The sequence below is a fragment of the Lynx canadensis genome, chromosome A1, assembly GCF_007474595.2.
Source record: "Lynx canadensis isolate LIC74 chromosome A1, mLynCan4.pri.v2, whole genome shotgun sequence".
NCBI lineage: Eukaryota > Metazoa > Chordata > Mammalia > Carnivora > Felidae > Lynx > Lynx canadensis.
Window position 1 is genome coordinate 142,775,820 of NC_044303.2, and position 18,735 is coordinate 142,794,554.

The 18,735-nt window shown below is 48.1% G+C and overlaps 1 protein-coding gene across 12 annotated transcripts in view; it reads right to left on the reverse strand.

Moving 5' to 3' along the window:
- Positions 1-18,735, reverse strand: part of LHFPL2 (LHFPL tetraspan subfamily member 2) — a 178,049-nt gene that overhangs the window by 23,825 nt on the left and 135,489 nt on the right. For 6 of the 12 annotated variants that reach the window (XM_030323565.1, XM_030323554.1, XM_030323632.1 and 3 more), the window contains one exon: positions 1,989-2,348. In XM_030323565.1, the coding sequence (XP_030179425.1) occupies positions 1,989-2,348 (360 nt within the window). The other 6 variants (XM_030323592.1, XM_030323575.1, XM_030323583.1 and 3 more) reach the window with 3 other exon arrangements.

Here is an 18,735-nt window from a genome sequence, read left to right on the forward strand (position 1 = left end):
CCAAAGTTTTAAGATATACACGGCATATATGCACATGTGTGCACTGCCTGAGGCACTGTGTGTCCCACGGCAGTAAAGGAGGGGCATTTCTCTGACAAGAAAATATGAATCTGATTTAACATTTCTGGGAGGTAAAACACCAAGCTGAAGGGGATGAACTGCAGATTCCAGAAGTGAATCAAAAAGGGGATAATGAGCTTCACAGAATCAAAAATCTAAGATAAGGTCATATTTTCCAATCTCCCTATTTTTTTGTTAAATTTTTTAATGTCTATTTATTTTTGAGAGAGAAAGAGAGAGAGAAAGCATGAGAGGGAGAGGGACAGAGAGAGACAGAGACACAGAATTAGGAGCAGGCTCCCAGCTCTGAGCTGTCAGCACCGAGCCCGCCGCGGGGCTCGAACTCACAAGCTGTGAGATCATGACCTGAGCCAAGCTGGCTGCTTAACCAACTGAGCCACCCAGGCACCCTGCAATCTCCCTGATTTTGAGAAGAGGAATGCAAAAGTCCAGCAAGGTGGCACATTGATCTCAAGCAAAACTGAAAATCAGAATCCTGGTCTCCCAAATTCTGTGAGTGCGTAGGAGTGCCTGAGTCATTCGTGGTAAGGCTATTCCTCTCAGATCAAGAGATGAAGGCCTTGAGAGTATCCCCCAATGCAGGCAGATCAGGACTGGGGAGCAGGTCGTCTATTTATTTCTCTAGGCCCCTTATCTACCAACCTCCACACACACATATATATGTGGGCTCCTCTAAGATAGGAGAAACAGAAAACATGAACTTATCAGTTGTTTGGAACCTAACTGTTGTCTGATCTGCTGATTTGGAAGCCAGCCCTGTTGAGCTCAATTAGGCAGACTAGAGTTAATTCAGTTGGGGTCTGTTTCTTTACAGGCCTGGACACCAGGCTCCATGTTTCTCTTCACCATCCAAGAGTCCCACATACAAAGCTTTAGGATTTGCTGGGGGATGAGTCACCTGTGCACTTCAGTTAGGGTTGCAGGTGGATTACTGTTCTCCTGTTAGAGATCAGATTAAAAATTCTTTGGTTGTAATCGTTCAAAAAGTGATTTTTTTTCCCCCTGAAAAGTCAAAGCACGACTCTGTTCCTTTAGTTCCTCGAGGATGTCTACAAACTGCCCCATCTGTGTCTACGTGTGTGTATTTCTGCCAACCAGAACAAAGCCCTTGAGCCTAGACAGACAGACTGATTGACACCCTTTCTGTTCAGGATCCACCTTTCAAACCCTTAGGGGAAAGGCTATGAAAGTGCTAGTGGGCATTGAAGTTTTCTCGCAGCTCACAGCTGCCCCTCTGGGGTCACTTTTCTTTCCACCAGTTTCTAACAAGCTCATTAGTGAGAAATTCCCTGAAAGTGGAACACTTAGTTTGTATTTTCTGATCCGAATGCAGAGAACGTTCTGTCAGGCTCCAGGAGACAGACAATTTAAACCAGAACATTATTAAACACAGAGCAGCTGATACTAATTCCTTCCCAGCCTGCAGCTTCTCCTCCTAAAGCTGAAATCATCCTGCGGTTGGGGATGGGGCTGGGCGGGTGGCAGGACCAGGCTCACTGCCTTGGAACGAACGCCCCACACTCACATTCCTTCCCAGCACAGAGCGCCTGCTGCAGGTGGGCCTCTCACACCATGTTTCCAAAAGGGGATGCACTGATGTGGAAAGCATGCTTTTAATTTAACGGGAAAAGCAAAAACCAGGAGAAGTTACTCAAACAAAATCCAACGGCTTAGAACCCAAGGAAATAAGCAATGAAGAAATACGTGAAATAAAGAACAGGGGACACTGTAACAGGGAAACGGGAGCGATGAGGGGAGCACACGCCTGTTGCGCGGGAACACTCTTTACACAGCAAATCTGGACAGAAGCCGGTCTTCAAAACGGGCAGGAAAGGAATGCGGCAGGGGGTGCGCGGCACATGCGATGCCCGGTGCCCGGGTCCCCTCCCTCTTCCCTGCACGCTTACCTGCGATTCCTTGCAGCAGCCCGCAGACGTTGAAAATACTTTTCTTCATGATGCTCTGCACACACATGGTGAAGACGGACACCAAGGCCACCGTGCAGAGAATGAAGATGCCCACGGCCAAGAAAATAGCCGTGGCCTGCCAGAAGCCACTGGCGATCTCGCCGAAGTTCTCTGCGTAGGGCCCGCACAGCGTCTCCCGCTGCACGTGCTGCACGCCCGGGTTGCGGATGCAGCGGGCATAGATGCCCAAGGTCGGGTGGTAGGGCTCCGACGAGCCTCCGCTCTGGTCGTCGGGCGCGGCGCCGCTGCGACTCTTGGCTTTTCCAATCAGCCAGTCGGCGCTCATGAAGGCGATGAGCTCTGCAAAAGCCACCACAATACTCAGGAGGGTCCAGAGCATCGAGCGACAGGTGACAATAACATGACACATATTGATGTTCCAGGCGGAAAAGTCAGGAGTCCACGGGGTGAATAATAAAAGCAGGCCGGGGGGCGGGGAAGGAGGCTCAGGCGGCCGCAGAAGGAAGTCGCTGCTCCGGGCGCTCACTCCCACAGCCTGGGGCTCCCTCTGGCCGGCCTGTGGCAGCGCGGGCCGGGGCCGTCATGCTGCCATGTCAGAGCTCCGAGCGCGGCCTCACCTACAGGAGGGAAGGGAGGAGGGGGGGTTAGCAGCGCCCAGGCTCCGCCCCGCGGCGGCGCCGCCAGCAGACTCGCGGGTCCCGGAGCCCCAGTGCGCTGGCCAAGAGGCTGCTCCCGCGCGGCCGCCCTTCCCCGCCCTCCCCGGCCGGTGCCGCCACTCCGACCTCCATCCTCCGACAGAACGCAGCTGTAGCCGATCCGGGGCCGGAGCCGCCGTTCGCAGCGCACTTAACTGGTTTTCTTTGTTTCCAGTCGTCCCTTCCCGTGCTCTCGCACCGCGCTGGTTCCCTTATCTCCGGGCAGCACAACTCCAGGCCAGTGCCCGTTCCCGCACCCACCCCAGGCGCACCCTTTGGCACAGGAGCTCGTGCCCGAGCTGCTGCACCCTTGGGATGTGTGGCTCCTGCTCCATCATCTCTCACTCGAAAACGTCAAACAGCAGGGAGATCCAGCAACAACTAGATGGGACTTCCAGTCAACCTTGCCAACAGACTGGCTATGTTTTTATAGAGCTTACGGGACCCTCTGCCTGCTGTCTTGGTACGAAATGAGCTAAGTTTTGACACACTTGCACCAAAAGATTTTGGTTAAAGATAGAGAGTAGCAACACCCACTTGTATTGCTGGGAATCAAATTAGTAGCACAGACACAAGAGTATCAGCTTCATAGGTGCATGAGGATACAAAAGGAAACAATGCTCTGAAAAATTACAAAACACTGCTCCCCAAATTTATTTTTATTCATTTCTCACAGGGTGATTTCTGGACCAAAAAAACTACACTAATTAAAACTCAAGAAGAAGAAAAGAAAACCTTGAAGAGTTCATGACTTACTCATTTGGGGAAATTATTCAAAACAGAGGCATGAATGACCACTGACTAAGTGTCATTACCACTGAGTGGACTTGTTGACAACAGAAACTTGCGTATGAAGAATGTGTTCCTTGAACTGTCCCAATTCATCCCATGCGCCTCTGCCTGAGCTTTGATTCACCCCAGGTCTGCAACTCAACATGCCCATTGTTTCTGGTCTCACAAGGGCTCTTTCTGTTCCCAGGGACAAATGGCTTCATAACCAGAGGGCTTTGCTCTAACAGCTCAAATCTCTTTCAGAGGGGCCTGAACCCTGAAACAGGGGTACAGTGCTCATCGGCAGCCCCATCTGCTACCCCTTCTCCAAGGTCAGAAAGAATCGCACAGTTCACATCTGACATCTGGGTGCAAGGCTCTGTTCTGAGTGATGAGATCTTATTAACTGAGGTCACGTCAACTGCACAAGAACCACAAAGAGCCCTCTGGCATGCTGGCAGTGGGGTGGGGCCAGGAGATGTTGAAGAGGAAGGCAAGTGGGGAAAGAAGGAAGCCGAGAGTCAAAGCTTCAAAGCTTCTACACCATGCTGGTTGGCAAGGTGTAGCGACAGAGAACTACTTATCTCATAAAACACAGTACATTTAAAAATCCTCAGGTCATTACAGTTACACAAGATGCTGTTTGGGGAAATTACCTAGCACAGTACTAAAAACACAGGCCATTAATGACTGTCAGTGTGTGTGTGTGTGTGTGTGTGTGTGTGTGTGTGTGTGTGTGTAACGCAGCTCTCCTGAGCGCTGGGGAAGGGAGAAGTGCGTTTCACCCCAAAAGTTTTGGAGTCCATCAGGTCTGGGTTCCAAAAACAGCCCCACCACCAACTGGCCATGTGGATGCCTAGTTCTCAGAGCTGCAGCTTTCCTCATCTACATGGAAACAGTAAAGTATCCCGCGTCACAGTATTGCTTCGAGAAACTATCAAGAATCTGTTAGACCTCAGGGTCTGGCAGAATAAACACTCACTAAATAGCAACTCCTTTCCCTTAGAAGCCTTTCCTCCAACATGGAGGACGCTGATCAGATAACAATTTAACTGCTGGAAGTGCTCTGCCCATCACAGAAACTTGGCTATTTACACACAATCAAAGATTAAGCACAGACTATTTAGAGACGGAACAGGTCACTCGTGTCAGCCTCCCCGGTGGGCTTCTTGGGAGGGTCCTGGTCTTCCTACTTCCCCACTGCCTACCCTGCTGCCAAACTCAACTGTGAAATAAATTAGCATGAGGCCAGAAGCAGAATCTACTCCCACTCGTTGATCTCACCCCCACTCGACCCCAAATACCACCACAGAGAAATGCCTTTTGAGAAAAGAGTTACCAACACAAAAAAGCTTTGGGGGAGATTGTTTAGAATGAAACAATCATTGTGAATGAGAACAAGAAACAAGCCCCTGATGACTCCCAGAGGCCCCATGAGCTGCACCCACCTGCCCGCCCGCCGGGCTCACAGATGCTTTGAATCAACAGGTGGAAAGCCAGCCCATGAGGAGAAGACGAGGCTTCTACAAAGTCTTTCCATTTGATTAGACAACTAGCTCACTGATGTGCCAGCTGATCTCAATCCCTGCTCCTCTTCTGTTTAATGGGAAAATTTCAATGTGAATATAAAACCTCTATATGTTTGTCCTCTTGCAGAGCCTCAGGACTCTGCTGCAACCTCTCAGGTGACCTGGATTGTAATGAACGTGCCAAATGTCCACTGTGCTGGTCAGCAAACTTGGCTCAGAGTCAGGCCCGCAATCAGACTGCTATTTCTGAAGAGAAAGGATGTGAAACTTTGGGAGAACAGAAAGCGGCACATTCAGGCTTAGCAAACGGTCCATGCCACATTTAGGGCGGAATTATTTAGGGAGCCATGTGCTTAAGTTCACAAAACATAGTTCTCTGTCCATCCATGCCACAACAGTCCCCTATCTACTGCACCAAATTCTCACACCCATGCCAGCGTGGCTGGAATGAGGCTTTTATTCTTCTGTTTGGAATAGGGAGATAACATGCTTTGGTCTCTCCAGCCAAGTTTGCTAATTACTACTATAAGTAGAATAGCCATGCTACGCACGGCTGACTGGCTTTCCTGTGCATCCAAGAAAAGTCCTCAGGTCGATGGCACAACAGACAGTCTGGAAAGGCATCAAGTCTGTGCTCTGTACAGCGTCCCAGTTTGGTCATGTCACATGTGCAAGGACAGGCACCTGCTGGGACAAAATCCACAGCAAAGGGGAAACAGATCCTCCTCGTAGATCTTGTTAACTGTCAGGATTCCAGCACAGAGCTCCTCAATATGCTATCCACTGCTATTCCCTGTAATCCCTGCTTCTCCAAAACTCACTTAATTGACATTCCATGTAAAAGTCTTCTCTCCATAGGCCACTAAGTACAATTCCACTCCAGGACAGCTGAGTTTACCATCATTTCCCTGATGGTCATGGATAATCTGGACGGTCCTCTGACTTTCTGAAAATGATGCTATGATTATCACAAAGGCCCACAGAGTAAAGCCTCTCAGCAATATATATATATATAATAATATATACACACAGCCCTCATATTTATAAACTTTTTCAATTTTTTTTTTTTTTTGAGAGAGCATGAGTAGGGGCAGGGAGGTGGGGACAGACAGAGGAGAGAGAGAATCCCAAGCAGGCTCTGCACTGTCAGCACAGAGCCCAATATGGGGCTCGATCTCACAAATCATGAGATCATGATGCAAGCCAAGATCAAGAGTCAGACACTTAACCAACTGAGCCACCCAGGTGCCTCAAAGCCCTCATCTTTAAAACAAGGGTGAAGTTGGGGCGCCTGGGTGGCGCAGTCGGTTAAGCGTCCGACTTCAGCCAGGTCACGATCTCGCGGTCCGTGAGTTCGAGCCCCGCGTCGGGCTCTGGGCTGATGGCTTGGAGCCTGTTTCCGATTCTGTGTCTCCCTCTCTCTCTGCCCCTCCCCCGTTCATGCTCTGTCTCTCTCTGTCCCAAAAATAAATAAACGTTGAAAAAAAAAAAAAAAAGGGTGAAGTTAGTAAGCTGAGCCCAGCTGGGTTTGTACCTTCCACCACAGGGTCCTGTCTTTCGCAGCTTCCTGCTGTCAGTAAGAAGGGAAGAAGGTACGGGTGAAGCAAGATCGCCCTGGGCCGGCTGGTCAGGAAACCACAACAGAAATGAAGGAGCCGAGGGAAAGGACTTCACTGCGAGGCGCACATCACCAGAGCATGCCCCCGTTACTAGAGCAGCAAAGGCCAGGACAGAGTTTTGCTTGTTCACCTTGCTTGCTCACCCTGGTTCTCTTTTGCTACTTTATTATGGAAATCGTCAAACAGAGATACAAGCTGAAAAGAACAGACTATGAACATTCAGATTCAACGGCAGTATACAGCCTCACTCTACCACTCGGCCTTTTTCTTCCTGAGCCATGTGAAAACAAGCCACAGATATCTTGACACTTGAACCCTAAATACTGTAATACACTTCCTAAAAATAAAGACATTTTCCTACAAAACCACAATAAAATTAACACACCCCAAAAAACTGACAATACCTCCCTTATATCCAAAGCCTAGTGCACACTCAAATTTCCCTATCCTGCCCCATTTTTTACAGCTGTTTTCTTAAAACCATGACTCAGTCAAGACTCATGCGCTGCATTTGGCTTTGTGTCTGTAGTTTCTTTTAGTAAAAAATAGTCCTTTCACCTCTAACCCTGTTTGCATTGTTTCCCTTGACACTGACTTTTTTTTTTTTTTTGAGGATACCGGGCCATTTGTATTCTAGAATACTCAACAATGTAGATTTGTCTATATCCTCATGCTGTCATTTAAAGTTGTTCTCTATCCCCTGCTTTATAGAAACGAGGTTAAATCTAAAGGCTAGTTTAGAATCACCTTAAATATTTTGGTGAGACTTCTTTGTAGGTGATGCCGTATTTGTTATTCCTGCTATATCACATTTGGGAGGAACAATACTGAGCTATATCTCAGAATCAGAATAATTTTATACATAAATGGACATACATGAATATGTATGTGTGTGTGTGTGTGTATCTTTATACACATACATATACAGAAAGCAAGACAGACAGGGGCGCCTGGGTGGCTCAGTCACTTAGGTGTCCGACTCTTGGTGTCGGCTCAGGTCGTGATCTCGTGGTTTCATGAGTTTGAGTCCCACAGTGGGCTTCTCACTGGCGGTGCGGGGCCTGCTTCGTGTTCTCTGTCTCCCTCTCTCTCTCTGCCCTCCCCCTCCACTTTTGCTGTCTCTGTCTCTCTCAACATAATTTAAAAAATAAACTTTAAAAAAAAAGACAGACACACAACATACCCAGGGTCCTCTCTGGCCCTGACCAACCAGAATTCTGATGAGGGAGCACACAAAAGGCTGGCTGGGTGAGCTCTGTATGTTTCAAAGAGCTCCTTGGGTGAGTTCTGAAGCCACTGCTGAGAAGCCCTGTCTTAAAAAAATGCCATCCCAGCCATCCCAGAAGCTTAAAGCTCTTTACCGAAGGGATTTTACTTCTAAGAAATATTTGCTGTATTTCTTTGAAATGGAACCACATTTTATATACTACTTATGAAAACACAGAAATATCTGCAAACCTGGGGAGTAAGACACAACTCTGAAGAGCCCTTTCCAGGAGGATTGACTTGAGCCAACAGAGCCTGGGTTTTGCGTGAAAGAAGGAGGGGGCATCTTTCCTCTAACTTCAGAGCCCTCCCTCTCAAAAAGGACAGATCTGGGCTCCCTGAAGCTTCCCTCCGGCCTTGCTCTCTTCCTACCACCCCTGCCCTCAGCCAGTCTGGAGGGAGCATCAGGTGCTGGCAATGCCAGGTTGAGCAGAGGCCACTAAACTGTGAGAGTGTCTTAAGAGCTTTGTACACGGACTCAAGATCCAATCTCAGCTCTGCCACTAAATAGCTGTGTGTCCTGGGGCAGGCTATTTAGATTTAACCTCCGCCAGCCTCAGTTTCTTCATCTGCAAAAAAAGAAAGCAACATCTTCTTCCAAAGGCGGCCATGAGGATTAAAGGAGATGGCATATGGAGAATAATCAGCATATCTTCCCGTTCACTGTGCTTAACATACGTATTATTAATCATTGTCATGTGATTAAATGATAACACATCATCATATGAATCATATGATCATATGACTACATAATAAATTTACTACAGTGACCCATGTGACCCAAAGAATCAATACACTTCCGAGCAGATTGTATTTTGCTCCCACGTCACTGGTGGTTTCTCTGGCAATATGGTCTCCATCCCAGTGTCTTCTGGGAGCCTAAGAGATTAGGTGAGTAGAGTTTATGTGCTTTTGCCTTCCATAAGTTGGAAAGTCCCTCTAGGGACTGCCTCTTGGGTGGTCCCTGGACCACCTTCCACCTCCTAGAGGGAGATGTAGGCCACCTGTTTTAAAAACCCTAAGTTCCTGATCCCCACACACTGAATCAAACTTTCTGGAGGTGTTACCAGAAACTGTGTTTGTAACAACCCCCCAGGTGATTCTTTACACAGTAAAGTCTAAGACTCCATTGGGAGGAAGCCTTGCATTCGGTGAGGTCGCTGGTATCTTGGAGCTGGGGAAGGGGCCAAAGAGAAGAGGTCAGGAAGAGCCTGGCCTGGCTCATTAGGATAGAGCCAGATGACCTGTCTTTGACACAGCTCATGGCGTCACAGACATCTCTGGAACAATGATTCTACAGGGACAGAAGCTGCTTCCCCGTTCACATGTTGTCCAATGGTCCTTGCATTCACAGCGCGAATGAGCTCAAACATTCAGGACCTTCTCTTCAGAGCACAAAAGCAGCTCGCAGAATGGATGGATAGTGCCGGTACAAAAAGATCAGCACTTGGCATGACTTAAAAAAAACAGTTGGGGGCACCTGGGTGGCTCAGTCAGTTAAGTGTCCAACTTTGGCTCAGGTCATGATCTCATGGTCCATGAGTCTGAGCCCCACATCGGGCTCTGTGCTATCAGTGCAGAGCCTGCTTCGGATCCTCTGTCCCCCTGTCTCTCTGCCCCTCCCCCACTGGTTCTGTCTCTTTCTCGCTCTCGCTCTTGCTCTCAAAAATAAAATAAAATAGGGGCGCCTGGGTGGCGCAGTCGGTTAAGCGTCCGACTTCAGCCAGGTCACGATCTCGCGGTCCGTGAGTTCGAGCCCCGCGTCGGGCTCTGGGCTGATGGCTCAGAGCCTGGAGCCTGTTTCCGATTCTGTGTCTCCCTCTCTCTCTGCCCCTCGCCCGTTCATGCTCTGTCTCTCTCTGTCCCAAAAATAAATAAACGTTGAAAAAAAAAAAAAATTAAAAAAAAAAATAAAATAAAATAAACTTAAAAAAAAAAAGTCAGCCACCAAAGGAGGTTTTGCAAACTCTCATTTGCCCTGGCCGCCCCCTCAAAAACACAGATTACGGAAATGTAAACATCTTGACAATATTTAAGAAGAGGGCCCAAATGCTCTAAGAATTCTATTGTTCTTGGAGTTATAGTTCTCAACACGCTCAAATCCTCCAGGATATTGCCACCCTCCTTTCCTCACTACCTCCTCCAGCTCAGCTCTGACCCCACTGGGAAAAGTCACACTGTGCTTCTCAACAGGGACGATTTTGCTCCCTCCCCCTTGCAGACAGCACGTGGTAATGTCTGGAGACATTCTAAGGTGGTCACAACGTGGGGTGGGGGTGGGGGGGCGGGAATGTGTGCTGCTGGCATGTTGTGGGCCAAAGATGCTGCTAACCAGCCTGCGGTGCACAGGCCAGCCCCACAAGAGGGGCAATGTCAGCAGTGTTAACAGTGAGAATCCTTTTCAAGAGGCTTCCTGCATATAGAACAACGTTTACATTTGGAGGCACAACATGACACAGATTGCTAATGCCTGTAGTATTTACAAAGGTCTATTCTAATGAGTAAGCCATGTTCTACAATCTGGATGGGTAGTCACAGTATTAACTATCTGGCTGAAGTCGGACACTCAACCGACTGCGCCACCCAGGCGCCCCCACAGTATTAACTATCTTACTTAATTTTGGGCTGTTTTTCTGAATTTTGGTTTAAGGTCCATGCGAGTCTGTGTGCCCAAGATGGCAAGCTGACAGGACATGGATTCCAACTTGCCAGAGGGAACACACTCAGGGACAGTGCCCTTGACCCTGCCTCTCCTGGGGCCCTGACAGTTTGTTTGGACCACATACAAAAGCCAGCTATTGTTTTCAGTCAGCTCTGTTCTGCAAATTGCAAAATAGGGCGCCCAGGTTATTAAGAGCAGGAGGCCGTTTGCTGCTTTCTTTACCTCCCTGAAGGTCTCGGACTACCTCAGAAAACTTTCAGTTTGACCACATGGCCCTAACTTGTGTCAAATCCCCCTCATCCAGAGTCGGGCTGTCCACTCAGCCCATGCTCAGGTGGCCACTCCAAATGCCAGGAAATCTCAAGGAACTTCCCAAGAAGCCCTGGGTAGTGTTCAAACATTCCAGTTACTACCTGACCCCACCCTGGCTTCCTCTACAAGTCGCCTTCCTCTCCAGCTGGACCTCTCAGCAGCCTCCGCTGCCTGAGGGACCCCCCAGGGCAGCAAGGACCCCGCCCCTCCAAAAGCAACTGAACAAGCCCTTTTTTTTTTCTAGGCTTGGAGCACCCAGTGATCTCTTGCTCACTGTCAAGCTTGCCCCTTAATTCCCTGCTCCCGGCCAGTCACACAGTTCCTTCTTGATGCCCGCTCTCGCTCCTCTGTATCCAGTCCATCTGCTTGCCAAGCACCCATTTCTAGAGATGGACTTTTACACTTCTTCCCGGAGGCGTCAGAACCCACAGGGAGCTGGTCTACTTGCCTGGTCCTATTTTCTAGATGATCTATTCTTTAAGATTTCTGAAGTCCACCAAACTTATTTCATAACTTTTTCCTTGCACAAACCTCATCATCTAAAAAGTTTTAGAAGCCAAGTCTTTCTATACTTGTCTTCTACTCTATCAAACAGGAGGGAATGAAGAACCAATCTCATGAAGTCTGTTCTAGCTCACATCCTATAAGCCAGGGGCCATATGTTTATGCCCTGAACATACTGTGGGGTCCAAATGTTTTTGATTTGTTTCAGTGGAATTAGAACTTGAATTTCAAGAGTTGCCTTTTTATGTCACTATGGTACATAATTTTAAACTGAAGGTGTTTTTCAAGATCATAATGAATTCTGTGATAACAGGCAAAATATAAGTCTTAAAGTGAGTCTCGTTAGTTTTTTCACTATCAATGAGAAAGTAGAGTGTTTTAATGGAGAAAAGTAACAAAGTTTGGAGAACAGAAAGCTCAGGAGAACTTATACATAAAAATCAAGATATATAACTTCCTTCTTCCTGAACGCCCAATGAACACGAGAGACTCCAAGTGCCCTCTGTTTAAGTGCCTCAACTCTGAGAATAAATAACCCTTAGGGAACAGGCTTCTGGCTTGTCTAAGTGGACAGCTGGACAGCTTCTCCCAGCACTGGGGAGCACAGGCATTCATTCTTATAGCAACTGCAGGCTTTCTATTCCTTTCCGTACACAGGCTGCAAGAATCACTGCTGTTCACAAGATACAATGCCATCGGCCAGGTTCCCTTCCAACAGCTTAAGAAAAACCAAACATGATAAATGGAGAGGATTATGCCATCTGTTACTTCTGAGTCTCTCACACAAACTCATAAACCAGCAGAAACCCCAAGAATCAACTAGAACAAGAGTCTCATTCTGACTAGAAGCTTCTGTGAAAGCTTTTGTGAAAGACTGTATTATTCCCTCAAACATACTGTCTCTCCTTGCAGGAGGGTTCTATTTTTCTACCCTGTAGACATCAAGCCCGACTACAGGACTGGCTTCAGCCAATGTGAGAAGTGACACGTGCCACTTCTAAGCAGAAGAGTTCATGAGCCGGTGCCTTATTCTCCAGCTCCCTTATGTCTCCCACGAGATCAAAAAGATCCCAGACAGAGGCCGCCCCATCGGCCTGGGTCCCTGACAACACGAAGCGGGGGCCCTTGATCCCTGATAAACATGCAGTGTGGGCAAAAAAACCAAACGTGTTACTGCCGGTGCTGAGACTGTAGGGTCACAGCACGACCTGACCTCTTCCAACGGCAGTGCTCCCGCTGGGATCCGAGCGCCTGCCTGTCCTGACTCTCTTTGGCACCAGGTTAAATTCTACTTCACCATCCTCTACCACACACGTGCCAAAGAACTTTCTAAGATTAAACGATGATAAACGAGAAACGTTAAAGCTTGGCAACTATCTCAGAAGTACTCACTGTACAATTCAGTGAGGTAAGCTGCTACGATACCGATCTTCCTCTCAATATATTTATCTTAGGGTTAATAAATGGAAGTACTAAGACAGAAGAAAAATTCCCTTTTGAATAAATGCAGACACTTACAAAGTGACTCAGAGGACCAGCTTGAAGAATCGCTTCCACATCAGGCGCTTCTCTGAGGTCTCTCACCCCAGAGCCCTGACTCACTTGGAGCTGCCTCAGCTTTCCCTTCCCTGCTTCTATTTCTTCCACCGTCGGGGTGGCTCCAGCCATCTTCCACTGCCTCCGGCTGGGACCACAGCTAGGAAGTCTGCTCCCTTAGCACAGGGGACCTCTGACCTTTGCCTGAGGGGAAGGCTGGGCCACAGCAGCATTTTTTTTTTTAATGTTTACTTATTTTGAGCGAGAAAGAGAAAATGAATGAATGGATGAATGAATGAGTCCCAAGTAGGTTTCACGCTCAGTGCAGGAGACCCTTGCAGGACCAGCTGGTACCAGGTGTGGGCACAAAACCAAGGTGAGGGCTGCCTAGAGGCCTGTCTGCAACATGCGTCAGGGCAGGTCTTTGCAAGGAACTGGAAACCATAGGGTAGGAGTGAGTGTGTCAACTGACAGAGGGGACAAGAGACCCTTGAGGGCACTGGGCGGGGCAGGACTCAGACCCTGAGCTTCTGGCTGTGGAACAAGAAGTAATGGCCACCCAGAAGGCACGACAGCCAAAGGGGAGAGAGGGCAAAGTCAGTGATGCACGAGGTGGAAGCAGTGAGCCACAGGGCGACAGCCATGACCATACTTTAAATTCTTTCAGGTAATCTCTACCATGAGAATCAGAATATTCCCTCTAGGAATATGGTCACTTCAGAGATAGCAGCTGGGTGCAAACTGGTGGTTTCCAGGAGGAAGACTTTCAACAACTCATGAGAATATCTGTCACTTTAAAAATGAAGTTGTGGGGCTCCTGGGTGGCTCAGTTGGTTAAGCATCTGACTCTTGATCTCAGGGTCATGAGTTCAAGCCCCACGCTGGGCTCTGCGCTGGGTGTGAAGCCTACTTTAAAAAAAAAAAAAAAACAAAGCTCTTGTTTTAGTTTAGGTATTGTCTCTTTGTGAACCAAGTCTTTTTTTGTTGTTCTTAACAGCAATATGGTATCGTTTTATGAACTCAGTAAATAGTGCTAGACATAAACATTAATCTGGAAATAGTCACTGGTAGTTAAAAAACAGCAAAAAAAGTTTTCCTTTCCTTGCACCCCCACTGGCCCTGAAAATCTCACCCATCAGTGTTATTGACACAAGAAAACAGGAGAGGTTAATGTTCAAGCCGGGCCTCGGTGCCAAGGTTCCACCAGCCGCTAAGCAGGTGATGGGTGTGGGCAGAAGTGCCATAGAAACCTCATCCTAGAGGCCAAGGGGACAGGCCAGCTACATGACTCAGAGGAGAGGTTCCCACCTGCTGGTGCAACCTTCACCCAGGAACTTCCCGAAGGGCACAGGGCAGGAGCAGCTCACCACGGCAGCAAACTTCACCCAGAATCCCCTTGAAACAAGCACAGCACAAAGCTGCCAGCTGCCGTCCACTTTGCTTGCAGAGCTCTCTGTGGAGTGATGTATTTCTAAATACCCACTAAAGGTTATTATTAGTGAACTGGGCCTAAAGATGCAAGACAGCCCCTATCTTTAGAAACCAAGAGGCTAATAATGTTGGATTTACCCTGAGACGAAGACATTACTCACCCTCTTTTCAAACCTTTTATATTCTCACGGAAGTCACTTCTGTTTCTAACCAATATTGCTAAGCAGTAGAATTTTACCTTTTGTCATGTTTACTTATTTATTTTCAGAGAGAGAGAGAGAGAGAGAGAGAGACACCATGTGAGCAAAAGTGAGTGGGGGAGGGACAGAGAGGGAGAGAGAGAATCCCAAGCAGGCTCCATCCTCAGTGCAGAGCCCAATGTGGGGCTTGATCCCACAACCAGGATATGAACTGAGCCCAAATCAAGAGTCAGATACTTAATGGACTGAGCCACCCAGGCGCCCCAGCGGTAGAATTTTAAAAAGGTTTTGAATGAGGTAAAGAAAAGGGCCAAAATCTGTTGTAGAGTATACTCCTATTTCTAAGGGCAACCCTGAAATGTTCAAACTCGTTTTTTTATTACTTTGCTCACATCGATACTGGCTTTTTGCAACTGAAGACACAACCTGCCGCCTACAGTCTGAGCCACCCTGTCCTGTGTGCACACACTTCCTGAATGCCAGTGGGCTCGGAGAAGGAACTGACATCAGCCTAAAGCTTTATGCACCGAACACACATGCAACAAAGAATAGAAAGTACAAGGTGGGTGTTCACAAACATGGCTCTTTATAACTCCATGTATCAAAAATCTCCCCTCTCTAGAGCCTTCCTCCTCTTGTCCGTTTAAGACCTATGAATTATACTGTGTGATCAGGAATGTGCACACACGTACATATTTGTAACATTGGATTTTTTTAAACATCTAAAAAATCAGCAAGACAGATTTGCATACTGCCTGCACATCCAGGTCATTAAACACTATCCATTTCACTGATTTCATAGCCAGCCATCAAGCTATCCAGCATTTGTCAACGTTCCCTAATGAGAATGCCAAATTCAAAACCATAAGCAGGTTTAAACTGTCTTCATTTATTAACTAGAGGAATTCCCCAGATATTTAGAATTCAAACTGTTTTGAAAACAGATGGGCTTAAGCGTAGCTCCCAAAGGGATGCACGCTCTTCGAGGAAAAGTGTGCTCAATATACAGCTGCCAGCAGCTTCTGACAGTTGCAAAGACAGAGAAGTCCTCAAATGCAGGCAACAGCCTCGGCCTGTATTACCGAACTGGACCAGTGACGGAGGAACGTGCCCACGGCGGCGGTCCGATGAGCTTCCCGCACTGCAGCCTAGATGGAATCAATGCAGACTCAAAGTTCAAGATGGTCAGAGAAAACCCCCTGTTTTGGAAGTCTGAACCCTTGTACTTGATCATATGATCTAGTACTTTCTTTCTGGAAACAGGGATTTATTGTTACGGTTTCTAACAATAGCAAGGCATAGTGAACAGAGATGAAGTTCAACTGGATGTCTCAGAAAAGAGAGAATGTGTCAGAGGGCCAGGCTGCTTAAAAACAAAGGGAAAAGTGCTCCTCTATGAGAAGAGACGCCCCAACCCTCTGTTCCCAGCTTCTCCCCTGTAAGGGCTGATAGACAAGGTTGGCAAAGAGGAAGCCTGTCCTGGTTTACACACATCCAGTGCTGTGGGCTCCAAGCGCCACACTGGGCTCCTGCCACCCTCCTCCCCAGCACGTGCCCGCTGGAGTGTATGACTCACTGAGAACCCACATGGCTCGGTAAGAGAAAGGTGCTAGGCAAGAAAGCCTGGGGGAATCCGTGGGGGGAAAAAAAATAACTGTATGCTGGGTAAGAAAATGGAGCTTCCCTGAGAAGTCGGAACATACCTCACAGAGGGCGTGAGAACAGACAGACTTCCTGACAGCACGCCATTTCCCACAGCCCCGATCACCGCCAGCCTCACGAGATGATACCCACATATGGCAGAGAAAGTTCTCTTCTTTGCATGTGAAACGCCAAGCTCTTCCATGAGCAGGGTGGCTGATAATTCTGGGTTCCAACATAAAATATGGGCTGGACAGGGCTTGGGGGAGGGTCTCTCAGGCTTCCTCACAGGATGAGGGTGGGCTCGAGAGTCAGCATCTCAAAGTTCCTACAACATAGGCTGCTCCACCCGACTAGACCACTGAGCTCCCCAGAAAGGCAGCACCAGGGGGCGATTCAGTGTGGAGTCAGCCTGCCTGGATTTGAATCCTGGTTCTGCTACTTCCTAGATGGTGACTTTGGCACAGACCTGCCTCTGTGCTTCAGTTCCTGTGTCTGTAAACTGGGGTACCAATACAACCTACCACGCAGGCTTTTTGTAAGGATCTACTAAGTTAAAATAAATAACAAGCTTAGAAGAGGGCTTGGCACTGGGTAAGTGTTCCAGGCACTGGCCTACCCTCCCTGGAACAGGCTCCAGCCTCCCCATCCCCCGATGGGGGTTCTGCACCCAAATGGTCACTTTTGAGGTTGTGCCTGAGGCATTCCTTTTGCCATTTGGATCTCCTTGTTCTAAGGCCCACCTGGCATGTGGTGGTTTCCCTCACCTTCAAATACCAGTCTTTTCCATGTGGGAGTCCTAAGCAGGAAGGATGCAAAATGGAGCTGGGTCTACATTCAATGCTGTCACCCTGGCCATGGACCAGCTCTGTGTCTTTGGACAATGAAGTTCACTTCTCTGAAGTGGGGGTGATCAAAGTATCTACCTCAAAGGCTGTCACACAGGATTACAGAACCTGTCCACGTGAAGTAAAGTTTAACTGTAAGTACTCATTAGGGGGTAGGAAGCATTACTTTTATCACCAGTCAACATTTTTTCTGCTCTCAAAAGGCTGTTTGTCTCCACACGGCCGCAAAAAATCACCTTCTCGTATCAGTAACTCTCTACAGACGGAAGTTTGTCCAATGGCAAAGTAATACGTGGGGAAAAAAGCACTTGATGGGAAGCCTGGAAAACATGGGTGCCGCTCTAAGCTCTTGCCCAACTGACATATGACCGCACAGCTCACTTTAACTGTTATGGCTTCGATGTCTCAGGCACAAAGTGACAGGGATGGGTCTGCGGATCACCACTGTCACTTTCGGTGCCAAAAGTCAGTCATTTCAAGCATAAGACCGCCTCTTACTGCCTTCTCCCAGACCAGGGGCTCCCTTGGAGCAGGCGGCCCCACGTCCTACTTTTCTGGAGCGGGAGGCCTGCGGGGGAGGGCAGAGGGGAGGCCCTGCAGGTTACGAGGAATGCCAAACACAGTGGCTGAAAGGTGGCAGAAGAGGGGCGTCTGGGTGGCTCAGTCGGTTAAGCATCCAACTTCGGCTCAGGTCATAATCTCACAGTTCGTGAGTTCGAGCCCCACGCCGGGCTCTGTGCTGACACCTCAGAGCCTGGAGCCTGCTTCAGATTCTGTGTCTCCCTGTCTTCCTGCCCCTCCCATGCTTGCACTCTAAGAAATAAATAAACATTAAAAAACAAAAAGGCAGCAGAAGAGAAGGTCACATCTGATCACAGCACTGGGGTTGTGGGGTCTGGGGGTCACGCCCTTGGGCAGTGCACAGGGACATTGTCCAAGGGCCATGGTTAGAGGGCTTGAGCTAGATTAGTTCCCTCTTCCCATCATCTTCTTGTTTTCTGCCTGGGGTGGGGCAACCCAGCTCTGAACTTTCATTTCCAGCTCCGACCTTTCATTTCCAGCTCCAGGATGTCTCTTATTCTTGGAAACAAAGCAGAGCAGTACCCCCCACTCGAGTCTTTGGGCTAACAGCTACAAATGAGGCCCCCTCCTGTCCTTGGCCTCAGAGATGAACCCTGAAATTGGAGAACCCTTCCTCAGTTATGAAAATTCAAGGTCATAAAAAGGGCCCTTCCTTTTTCCCCCCCCCAAATTTTATTTATTATGAGAGAGAGAGAGCCTGAGTGTGCAAACGGGGAAGAGGCAGAGAGAGAGGAAGAGAGAATTCCAAGCAGGCTCCACACTGTCAGCACAGAGCCCAAAATAGGGCTCAATTCCACAATCAGGAGATCATGACCTGAGCCGATACTGAGTTGGAGGCCTAACCAACTGAGCCACCCAGGCACCCAAAGCCTCCTTCCTTTCTTAAATACTTTTGCTTCCTGTCCTAGACAAGTAAAATGCTTGATCATGAAGAATTTCACAGCCATATGCCAGAGGACATGATAGAATACAAAGTTTTAATCATTTTAAAGTATTTATATGTTGATTTCTTATGTGTTTTACAAAGGGTACCAGCTGATTCACAAATGCTCCTTAGTATGAATTCTCCAGATGGAGAAGCCAGCAATAAGAGATGTTCCTTTTTAAGGCGTTTAGTTTCAGGCAGGAGT